General features: G+C 35.6%; 1 protein-coding gene across 1 annotated transcript in view; it reads right to left on the bottom strand.

Moving 5' to 3' along the window:
- Positions 1-2,004: 2,004 nt before the first annotated feature.
- The window catches only part of LOC144438323 (ubiquitin carboxyl-terminal hydrolase 10-like), a 47,286-nt gene continuing 36,051 nt past the window's right edge, over positions 2,005-13,239 (bottom strand). The window contains exon 15 of the mRNA XM_078127391.1: positions 2,005-10,472. Coding sequence (XP_077983517.1) covers positions 10,285-10,472 — 188 coding nt within the window. The 3' untranslated portion in view covers positions 2,005-10,284. The remainder of the gene's footprint in view (positions 10,473-13,239) is intronic.

Below are 13,239 nucleotides of genomic sequence, written 5' to 3' on the forward strand. Positions count from 1 at the left end.
GAGTTGTAACAGTTCGGTGAGAAGGGTTGCAATTCTGAGTTTGGGCCATTCAATGAGTTGTAACAGTTCAGTGAGAAGGGTTGTAATTCTGAGTTTGGGCCATTCAATGAGTTGTAACAGTTCGATGAGAGGGGTTGTAATTCTGAGTTTGGGCCATTCAGTGAGTTGTAACAGTTCAGTGAGAAGGGTTGTAATTCTGAGTTTGGGCCATTCAATGAGTTGTAACAGTTCAGTGAGAAGGGTTGTAATTCTGAGTTTGGGCCATTCAATGAGTTGTAACAGTTCAGTGAGAGGGGTTGTAATTCTGAGTTTGGGCCATTCAATGAGTTGTAACAGTTCAGTGAGAGGGGTTGTAATTCTGAGTTTGGGCCATTCAGTGAGTTGTAACAGTTCGATGAGAGGGGTTGTAATTCTGAGTTTGGGCCATTCAGTGAGTTGTAACAGTTCGGTGAGAAGGGTTGCAATTCTGAGTTTGGGCCATTCAATGAGTTGTAACAGTTCAGTGAGAAGGGTTGTAATTCTGAGTTTGGGCCATTCAATGAGTTGTAACAGTTCGATGAGAGGGGTTGTAATTCTGAGTTTGGGCCATTCAGTGAGTTGTAACAGTTCAGTGAGAAGGGTTGTAATTCTGAGTTTGGGCCATTCAATGAGTTGTAACAGTTCAGTGAGAAGGGTTGTAATTCTGAGTTTGGGCCATTCAATGAGTTGTAACAGTTCAGTGAGAGGGGTTGTAATTCTGAGTTTGGGCCATTCAATGAGTTGGAACAGTTCAGTGAGAAGGGTTGTAATTCTGATTTTGGGCCATTCAATGAGTTGCAACAGTTCAGTGAGAGGGGTTGTAATTCTGAGTTTGGGCCATTCAATGAGTTGTAACAGTTCAGTGAGAAGGGTTGTAATTCTGAGTTTGGGCCATTCAATGAGTTGTAACAGTTCAGTGAGAAGGGTTGTAATTCTGAGTTTGGGCCATTCAATGAGTTGTAACAGTTCAGTGAGAGGGGTTGTAATTCTGAGTTTGGGCCATTCAATGAGTTGTAACAGTTCAGTGAGAGGGGTTGTAATTCTGAGTTTGGGCCATTCAATGAGTTGGAACAGTTCAGTGAGAAGGGTTGTAATTCTGATTTTGGGCCATTCAATGAGTTGTAACAGTTCGATGAGAGGGGTTGTAATTCTGAGTTTGGGCCATTCAGTGAGTTGTAACAGTTCAGTGAGAAGGGTTGTAATTCTGAGTTTGGGCCATTCAATGAGTTGTAACAGTTCAGTGAGAGGGGTTGTAATTCTGAGTTTGGGCCATTCAATGAGTTGTAACAGTTCAGTGAGAAGGGTTGTAATTCTGAGTTTGGGCCATTCAATGAGTTGTAACAGTTCAGTGAGAGGGGTTGTAATTCTGAGTTTGGGCCATTCAATGAGTTGTAACAGTTCAGTGAGAGGGGTTGTAATTCTGAGTTTGGGCCATTCAATGAGTTGGAACAGTTCAGTGAGAAGGGTTGTAATTCTGATTTTGGGCCAATCAATGAGTTGCAACAGTTCAGTGAGAGGGGTTGTAATTCTGAGTTTGGGCCATTCAATGAGTTGTAACAGTTCAGTGAGAAGGGTTGTAATTCTGATTTTGGGCCATTCAATGAGTTGTAACAGTTCAGTGAGAAGGGTTGTAATTCTGAGTTTGGGCCATTCAATGAGTTGTAACAGTTCGATGAGAGGGGTTGTAATTCTGAGTTTGGGCCATTCAGTGAGTTGTAACAGTTCAGTGAGAAGGGTTGTAATTCTGAGTTTGGGCCATTCAATGAGTTGTAACAGTTCAGTGAGAGGGGTTGTAATTCTGAGTTTGGGCCATTCAAAGAGTTGTAACAGTTCAGTGAGAAGGGTTGTAATTCTGAGTTTGAACCATTTTCAGAGTTATCTATCATTTAGTGGAGTGTTGTATAATATGTGTGTTGCAGGCTGCAAACACCTGATGAAAAGCAACAAATAAATACAATAGCTTTCTACATGTTTCATTTATGTTGTTTCTTTATTCCAAATTTGGTTTTAAAAATCAAATGACAGTTAAACCTACACCACAAATTATGTGAAAAGAAAATGAAAAACCCACCTAATGTCTACTGAAAGCATTACAAATTTGATACAGACAATGCCTCTACACTGAATAACAATAGATAGACAAAGCCTCTACACTGAATAACAATAGATCTGTTCATTCAATGATGTTGGTCATACACATGGCCATTGAATACTGATAACTGCCAGTACTACTAAGGCATCCGTATTCACTTGTTCTATATTTTACATTTCTAATTAGCTTGGTGTTACTCACTGGTAAAGAAAACAGACCATGCCATACTGTGGTGTTTGTTAGAAGTTGATGCATTGAAAAGAGTGTGTGCAATTAACAAATACATGTAAGGTACTGTCTACTGCAAATACAGCCACTCCAACATCCTAGAAAGTCACAGATATAAAACTACCAACATTTTTTTACAGATGATCTGATCTTTGTTTATTTGACAAACCAATAACTGTCTACTGTATGTAACTTTAATATCTGCATTCCAGAATATCTTAGAAAATGAGCATGTGTTTTTAGTAAAATCTATGTCAGCGTGTTGTTAAAATCACCACTTGACAAACCTATACATACATTGTACAGAATACATTTTGAATTATTATAAGCAACTATTAACAGTTTCAACTGGTGTCCAAAATATGTCAAAATATGCCATCTTCTAAAGTATTGTCATTAAACTTTGTTTACTTGTACATTACCAAGTGACACACCAAAATATAGACTAAATGTGACATGAACCACATACCAAGATAACAAAACCAACATTGTACTATCACTGTCTGTGTATCTAGAGTTGTTCATAATCAATAGGTTGCATACTACAATAATAGTCATTATAACAATTCCATCTTGTCATAACATCTCAGTCCAGTTTGTGACAAGTGTTGATTTATTAGTTACAAAGTAAAATAAGTGTGAATACCCAAGTAAAGTGATTGAATTAGGCCATTCATTTCTTGTTTTCATATCTGGTGTTAAATAAACTTTAACAATAATGCCCCCATTATGTGACCGTTCTCACAGTGAGATGCTAGTATCACAACCATCATTACATTATTAGTTCTCCAGAAGATCTAGACAATGTCTATGGTATCATTCTTTGTTGTTTTACTTGCACCCTGTAGCATTGTAAATAAAAATAATCAAAAAATAGTGATGCAAAACAATTGTATTTTTGACAAAGTTGTCCTATGTATATAGATGGAGTCACATTTTTCCCATCTCCATACTACTGGACCAAATTTTCCAACAAAATAGCAACAATGGCGTTGTAGCACAACTGTATTTGGCTGTTGCTATGGGCATGGTTTTATTGCAAGACAGACTTGTTTAAATTTTTTGAATGTTTATTTGCTTACCTATTAATCCGTTATTTTTATGATATACACCACCATTTAGCTGTTGCTATGGGCGTGGTCTTGTTGCTAGGCATATTTGCTTACATTTTTTGAATGTTCATTTGCTTACCTATTAATCCGTTATTATTTTTATGATATACACCACCATTTAGCTGTTGCTTTGAGTGTGGTCATGTTGCTAGGCATATTTGCATACATTTTTGGAATCTTCACTTGGCTACCCATCCAGTTTTCATGTTTGCAATATAAACCATCATTCGGCTGTTGCTATGGGCGTGGGCAAGTTGCTAGGCATACATTTTTTTTATTCTTTATTCACTTACCTATCCCTGTTATCTTTGTAATATGCATCATCATTTCACTTTTGCTAAGGGCATGGTTATGGTTGCTCGGGTCAGTTATTTGAACAATAATTGCAAAATAACACCTCCAGTGACATCGCTACCAAGTTTCAGCTCCAATAATCATGTACGTTTCAAGATACAAGTTTTAGACCTAATTTGCATATTGCTGATGGGATGATCATATCATAACCCCCTAATAACACTCCAACCAAATTTTAGTCAAATCTGCTCAGTAATTTTGGAATTATAGATTTTTGACCAAAAAGACACACTTTTAGCCCTAATTTGCATATCACTGATGGGATCATCACATCATGAATACTTCTTAATCTTAACACCCCTTAGAACATTCCCATCAAATCTCAGCCCCATCTGCTAAGTACTTTTGGAATTATAAAAAGTCAAATTTTTGACCTAAGTTGCATATCACTGATGGAAAAAGCATGTCATGAACAATTCTTAATCTACAACACCCCCCTCCCCAGGAACGTCCTCACCAAATTCCACGCCAATCTGCCCGGTACTTTTGGAGTTTAAGTCATTTACACACACACACAGACATTTCACCATGCCTATAGAACTACTGAACCTCAGTTCAGTTGTGCTAAAAAGTGACTTTAAACGTTTACATTTTGAAAAGCAGCGAATGTTGACAAGTTTATTATAAAGTGTACACATACGGAAATATCTAAAAGTTGAATATGTGAAATAATAAATTTGAATTAAAGTTTTCTCTACTCTAGCCTGTTTTGATGGCATTTATAAAATCAAAATGACTCACTCCTATGTGTTGATGTCCTACAAATTTGCATAAACAAATCACAACAGACATTAAGAGACAAGTGTTTGTTGCAGTCTGTATTATTGCTTGAAATACTAGACAAGATAAATTAAAGAACACCTGTTTTATAAAATACCTCCATTAATATTTACGCACAACTGTTTCACTTTCAGTCATAAAGATGGTCAATTTTTCATTACATGTAGGGTTATTGTGCTATGTAGTAAAACTGACTCCATTGAAATCTATCTTGTTGCTTTGAACAACTTGCAGCAAAATGCCAAACAAGCACCATTGCATTCAGTCCAGCACACAGGTCACATGATATGTATGCCAAAATTATAGTCACCAAATATTAGCAAATGTAATATTATGGTATCTATAGTAACATTCAAATCATACACATGGATAATACACAATGTAGTTTTTTGACCAAAAATCACACTTAATTTGCATATAAATAGTGCTATCTTGCCTTTCACAGTATATTTACCCAGAACATCAAAATCACAATTTGCACATTAGTTTGTGAGTTAATATTTTGACTAAAAAATCACATCTCTCTAGGCCTGTGCCTATCAACAATGGGATATATTTAGTTCTAGAATGCTAGCCCATCACACTATCCATCACTTTGGTTACCAATTGCAAATAACACTGTTGGTTCGCTACTGATATTGGCATGGCCATGGTTGCTATGTGACACTACTGCTTGGCTACTGATATTGGCATGGCCATGGTTGCTATGTGACACTACTGCTTGGCTACTGATATTGGCATGGCCATGGTTGCTATGTGACACTACTGCTTGGCTACTGATATTGGCATGGCCATGGTTTCTATGTGACACTGTAAAATATTTTACCCACATCTCCCCCTGATTTGTACTCTCACATATAAGCATCCTCAATTCAGACAATTCTCACTAGTGTACAAGTTTTGTGAAAACATTTTTGTCATTTTCGATTGATACTTTTGTAAGTCACATGTTTTTGAATACCCATTACCATTGGTTCAATTATCAATTATTGTTTGTATGAGATCACTTCAACATACTTTCTTGAAAGGCATTCAGAATATTTGCAAGGAAACTAAAGAAAATATTTGCACCTGTTATTACTTCACCAAAGATATTGATTTCTCTGAATAGGTATAACAAAAGAAATTTACATGTTAAAACTCTGTATACAGACTGACTACCCAAACTGGGATTACTTGATGTTGAAAAGTACTTTATTCAAAGCATGTGTTTCATTAAGTTTTGGTTTCAAAATTTGCACCTTTCTTTTTTATTCTAAATTGTACTTTTGGTACATATTATTCAAACGTAATTGCTATGCTTCAAATGTTCAGAAATATTACTTCTCTTGGAAGTTTTAAAATAAGGAACATCTGAGCATACAGATCAGAGAGAATTGTGGGTAAAATATGGTACAGTGACACTACTTGTAATTTTTCAATGTTCACCTAATAATTCACTACAAATCAATAGTTACAATTGTAAATGATAATGACATTTGGCTGTTGCTATGGGCATGGTCTTCAATGCTGGCCATAATTTGATCTGTGTACATCAGTATTACAATTACAAACACACATCTAGATGGACATTTCATTGTATTTCAAATAGTAGTCAATCTTAGTTCAGTTGTGTGAAAAAAAGTGACGAAAACGATCTCAATATTCACAAAAACTTTTACAAAATGCATTACACCACTACTGTCATGACATGGGGATATAAAAACAGATACAAACACCGTACTTGGCAACTTTTTCACACAGCTTTTATTTGCTTGCACTGACAGTTAGCAATTTTTGAGATTGTCTTCTGACAAAAAAAATCCCATTTTCATTCACTTTGTATACTTTTCATGTAATCATTGTGTTATGAATTCTGTATCAATGATTCACCAAAAGTAGAATTCTCATGTGACAAAATATGAAGGCAATCAATTAAAGCATTCACACCCACACACATCAGTGCAGACAAGATATTTGTACCATGCCTTTACACCTAGTCAGAGCCAAGTTGAAAACTGTGCTGAAAACTAGATTCTAAATTCTAATTCTAAATTCATGTCATCACATAATAACCATGACTGTCCTATAACTCTATATACAAATACTCATAGTTGACAATATTTGATGCTGGTAAGAAAACTAGAAATGTCAATCTTGAATATCTTTGTGTCTGTTATCAGTGCAGAGGTGATGTCTGAAGGTGTGTTGTGTTCAGTGCAGAGGTGATGTCTGAAGGTGTGTTGTGTTCAGTGCAGAGGTGATGTCTGAAGGTGTGTTGTGTTCAGTGCAGAGGTGATGTCTGAAGGTGTGTTCTCTTCAGTGCAGGGGTTATGTCTGAAGGCGTGTTCTCTTCAGTGCAAGGGTTATGTCTGAAGGCGTGTTGTGTTCTCTATCATTGAAATCTGTTCATCACTCTAGTACATCTTGCTTAATACTAGCTACAAGCAAAAAACAAACAAACAATATCTGCCTAGTATTCTATTATAAAGATCACACCTTGTGACCATCTGTTTCACGTCACTTTTATTTTGCAAGTCTCCCCTTTGAAAAACAACAATTGAAATCTTTTCATTTATCATGTTGTAAAATTCATCATAGGTTTAATTGAATGGAAATCACAGAGTTGAGACTGCATTGAATTGTATATACATTTGTATATCTTATGACAATTTGATAACACCTGTAACAATATAATGTTCAAAAGTTGAAGTTTTTGTTTTCTATCTTCAGCACACATCAGTGGTAGACTCAATTTGGGAGTCAAATTATTTGATAATTTCAGCAAGTCTCCGTCAAACACATAGAACAAGCTTCTTTACTGTTGTACATTTTTCACATAATTTGGGTTGTCATTCAGTCAAGTGATATGAGCAATGTCATATCATGTATTACCTTTTCAACAAGATATCAAGAAATTGGTCACAATCAATAGTGATTATATTCCAAACTGTACTTGCCTTTGTCCATTGGGGCTAAAACTAGCCTCAATGCAACTAACACTTTACTGAAATTATTTCCATATGGTCTTTCAATGTTAGAGAATAAACTGCATAAGACTAGATCACACATGTTTTAGCCATCATTACAGTTGCCACAAATTCAATGACAGCTACACACTCATTTTCTTAGATTGCCAAACAAGCATATCTACAAGATTTCAAGTCTAGCCATTGTTATAGTCATGGCTGTATGTGATTAATGCTTACTTCCTTGCCAAACAAGCATATCTACAAGATTTCAAGTCTAGCCATTGTTATAGTCATGGCTGTATGTGATTAATGCTTACTTCTTTGCTATGTGCAAATAAAGCATGGTAGATACACCAGCTAGTACAGTGCAATGCATACATCCCATAAACATTGTACACATTATATTTAGAAATCACAATTTGTTCATGTGTATAAAAATGATGAAAACACTGGAAGACTGACGGCTTCCAAGACAAGATAACAGATAAACCCTTACTGTACATCAGATAGCATTCCTCATATAACCCTCGGTATCTAATCCAGTGGGGAAATCCCTAATAATCCCCCTCTCCCTCCCCCTCATTAATCCTCAAACTAAATGGCAGTCATCAACTGCACCCTGATGAGTTGACAATGATTCATTGCTATCTGATATACTACCAACTAAAACTAGGTTTAGATTACCTACAATTTAACACACAACTTTATTACCTATTTAAATCTTCTATTTTTTTGTCAGTTTTTTCATTTACAAAAATCAAAAATCTCCTTTACTGATTGCAATCTTGTAGCTATTACGTTTCTACTACATAACTGCAATTAATTTACATATTAGTCTATAACAAAGCACTCACATAGTTGGTGTCATATTATTTCCAATGTTTGTTTTTCATGTTATGAATGATTACCACGACAACAAACAAAGTCACGTTTTCACTGACATTGCAAATGCTACTCATTTTGTTTTCATTCTGTGGTTTTTAACATTTGTTAAGGCTGGTTGATATCATCACTCTGACAAGATCTCTTTCAACAAGCTAAGATAGAATCAAAGTCAACTATTATAGTGCTATGTTTATATACTTATACTCACAGTTCAATGGTTGTCTACAAGTCAACCCATACAGTCGATTATTTGTGGTTATGTAAAGTGTACATTTCTGAGACTGTACTGATAACCGGGTGATTGTACTGGCATCACCCATCATTATCACCCACATATGTTACCTACAACATGCCACAATAATATTTTATTTTGTGAGTGTTAACTTGTGAAAGTTAGGTTGCCATAGTTGTAGTTAACTTGTGAAAGTTAGGTTGCCATAGTTGTAGTTAACTTGTGAAAGTAAGGTTGCCATAGTTGTAGTTAACTTGTGAAAGTAAGGTTGCCATAGTTGTAGTTAACTTGTGAAAGTAAGGTTGCCATAGTTGTATAAGTCATGAAGGGTAAAGAGGTTGTATATTGAATATTGAGTACTAACAGCAGTACAGTGAATTTTGACAATATTATAAGACTACTTTCATGTTTTACCATAGACTGACAGATTCAACACCTGTTAATCACCATCAGTGCTCATACTATAGTAACAAGTCTGTCTGTCTAATTTCATCCCGTCCGTCTGTCCATCCATCCATCCATCCATCCATTCATCCATCCATCCAAGTTAGTTTTTAACACTAATTAAATTGCTTTGTTTGGTCTGCAATTACTGTAAATGTAGTTATTACAACTAAGACTATCTAGTAATGACATAACCAGGTTACTATAGATATGGGTAGGAAAACAAATCACCAATCTTGTAACAGCCCTACACAAAAAAAGTTAGGCAACATTTGGTACGATTTTGAAAAACTGTTTGATGTATGTTGCTGTACTCGTCAACACACATTGTATACACAGCTGAACTGGTAAAACTATGCAAAGAAATTCTACAAAATAGTCTTTGCACAAGATCTATCTTGACCCATTCCAGATGAACATTTGTATAAGGATCAACTGACTGTGCTCACTGCTGTAAAACTTTACTTAAATTGGAAGACGTCACGTCACCTTCATTATATACATTTTTTTTCTGTTTCTCATCTCAAAATGTTTGAAGAGACTTGCCACTGTAAACAGTCTCCATACTACCAAGCTATTTTTTTTTTATTATTTCAAGTAGAAAGAAAATATTGCACAAATATCACAACAGCTTCTTTTTTTCTGCAAAGGACTTCAAATTCTCAGCTTCAGCATTCTAATCAAAGAAGGTTTGATATTTTTTTTTCTGTTGGTACTACATCTGTACAGCTTTGTAATCATTCCCTACACCACAAAAAATACCAAAATTGCTTAATTTACACGTCCATGCAATCTACGTGATTTCTCATTTGTCAAAACTAGCACAACAAAATTAGAAAAGATAGAGATACACTGTTCTTATTCATTGTTGGTTTACCAATGAATTCATTGAACAATGTCTTGATAAAGGACAACAAATGTCAAATGATAAGACCCTGTAAAATAGTAGATTTAATGACAAACTACATAATGTAGTCTTTTCTAAACATTTGGCGACAGCTATTTAGGGACTTGCAGAGACAAACTTTGCATCTATATGCATCTCTTCAGTCCAATCATAGTTAATATCATCATACCCTGGAGAAGACATAGCTATAAATTCTTTTCTCTAGAGGGGTAAACTGAAAGTACATATATACTCCAGATTGTACAGATATATCAGTATATGCTTACACTGGGAGTGGCTGGTTAGATGAGATCACACCTCCTATAAAAGAGTAGATACGGAACCTTTGGTGGAGCGGGTCTTAGTATACTGGTGATGGTGACTGCTTTCACATTGTTGTCATCGGTACGGATCCAACCATTGATACCAGGATGGTAGAAATCACATGTATAGTGACCTCCACTGGCATTCTTTCCATGGTGGTATACAACTATAATACAAAATACATTGTGTACATGTTATGGCATCATCCTGTATGCAACATATTTGGACTTGAACAACACACAAAGTATGTCCTCTGGTAATGGGCTATGTATGAATACCAGGTCATTGCATTAATGTTATCTTATCAGGTAATGGGCTATGTTTGAATACCAGGTCATTGCATTAATGTTATCGTATCTGGTAATGGGCTATGTTTGAATACCAGGTCATTGCATTAATGTTATCTTATCAGGTAATGGGCTATGTATGAATACCAGGTCATTGCATTAATGTTATCTTATCAGGTAATGGGCTATGTTTGAATACCAGGTCATTGCATTAATGTTATCTTATCAGGTAATGGGCTATGTATGAATACCAGGTCATTGCATTAATGTTATCTTATCAGGTAAAGGGCTATGTTTGAATACCAGGTTATTGCATTAATGTTATCTTATCAGGTAATGGGCTATGTTTGAATACCAGGTCATTGCATTAATGTTATCGTATCTGGTAATGGGCTATGTATGAATACCAGGTTATTGCATTAATGTTATCTTATCAGGTAATGGGCTATGTATGAATACCAGGTTATTGCATTAATGTTATCTTATCAGGTAAAGGGCTATGTTTGAATACCAGGTTATTGCATTAATGTTATCTTATCAGGTAATGGGCTATGTTTGAATACCAGGTCATTGCATTAATGTTATCTTATCAGGTAATGGGCTATGTATGAATACCAGGTCATTGCATTAATGTTATCTTATCAGGTAATGGGCTATGTTTGAATACCAGGTCATTGCATTAATGTTATCGTATCTGGTAATGGGCTATGTTTGAATACCAGGTCATTGCATTAATGTTATCTTATCAGGTAATGGGCTATGTATGAATACCAGGTCATTGCATTAATGTTATCTTATCAGGTAATGGGCTATGTTTGAATACCAGGTCATTGCATTAATGTTATCTTATCAGGTAATGGGCTATGTATGAATACCAGGTCATTGCATTAATGTTATCTTATCAGGTAAAGGGCTATGTTTGAATACCAGGTTATTGCATTAATGTTATCTTATCAGGTAATGGGCTATGTTTGAATACCAGGTCATTGCATTAATGTTATCTTATCAGGTAAAGGGCTATGTTTGAATACCAGGTCATTGCATTAATGTTATCTTATCAGGTAATGGGCTATGTTTGAATACCAGGTCATTGCATTAATGTTATCTTATCAGGTAAAGGGCTATGTTTGAATACCAGGTTATTGCATTAATGTTATCTTATCAGGTAATGGGCTATGTATGAATACCAGGTTATTGCATTAATGTTATCTTATCAGGTAAAGGGCTATGTTTGAATACCAGGTTATTGCATTAATGTTATCTTATCAGGTAATGGGCTATGTTTGAATACCAGGTCATTGCATTAATGTTATCTTATCAGGTAATGGGCTATGTATGAATACCAGGTCATTGCATTAATGTTATCTTATCAGGTAAAGGGCTATGTTTGAATACCAGGTCATTGCATTAATGTTATCTTATCAGGTAATGGGCTATGTTTGAATACCAGGTCATTGCATTAATGTTATCTTATCAGGGCTTTCTGCATATACTAAAAGTGCCATCATGGCAATACATGGTGTGGTTGAGTAGACATGACATACTCCGAGTCCATCAACACAACGCAAACAGACTAATATGGCGACTAACAGAGAATAATGTTATATAACAGGAATTTGCTGTTGGTCTACATGGGCAGAATGCATTACTTTAAGCCAATCAAATATCATGATAGTAACTTTTGCCACCCTGACAGGACCTCGTGTCTACATTGTTGACGGCAGTGTCAAATTACGAAATTTTTTGTTTGAAATGTAAATCAAAGTTGTGTGTCTGTCAGTTTGATTAAAGTATAGCCAGTATTACTGACAACTAATCTACATTTAGCCCTGTTCCTCTGATGTCTGAATGACGCAAGTCTAAGTTTTTTATACTGCTATTAATGCCCAAATTCCACCTGCTAAATGTAGGTAAATCTAAATTTTCACTGGCAAAGTGTTGGTAATTAGAGACATTCACCAGCATGGCTCATTTATTACCAGCAAATGCCGGTAATTACCGGCAACTTCCTTGGCTGCCCAATTGTCACAGTTAGAATTTCTGACATAGCATACTGTTGTTTACTGACTGGACGTTTTTATGGCTACGTTTCTGCGTAGTATGCATTGGTGGTACCATATTGTCATTTAATTTCTGAAACAAGTATTTCTTAGCACTTGTATTGGTGAGTTTCTTGCTGGGTTCCGTAAGCCTGCTATCTGATGACATATTCTTCATAATATTAGCGAATGTACTTGTCCCATAGCCTGCCACTTGAACCATGTTTTTTTCAAAGGGTTGGGATATATTATCTTTGATGCCTTTAAGTAGAATGGGTGTCAAGTCCGTTAAAAATCAGTAGGTCTCAAAAAGATTTGTAGACTATATAGAGCACAACAGAGATTGTAGTTTCAATTCTACATTACACAGTATTCTATTCACCAATTATATGTAGCAGGGGTCGAAATAATGAACAAACTTCGCTTGTCCACTGGGCAAGTAGAAAACAAAAAGTGCTTGCCCATTCCAAATAGTGGGGTATTTTTCTTGTGTGGCTTACAAATGCACTGTTGTGATTGATTGGGCATTCTTTTGTTTATTATCAAAAAATGTCACTTTGAAAGTTTCTGTGGGTACTGAAAATTTCTCTCCACAATAAACAGGTGT

The sequence above is a fragment of the Glandiceps talaboti genome, chromosome 7 (assembly GCF_964340395.1).
Source record: "Glandiceps talaboti chromosome 7, keGlaTala1.1, whole genome shotgun sequence".
Taxonomy (NCBI): Eukaryota; Metazoa; Hemichordata; class Enteropneusta; family Spengelidae; genus Glandiceps; species Glandiceps talaboti.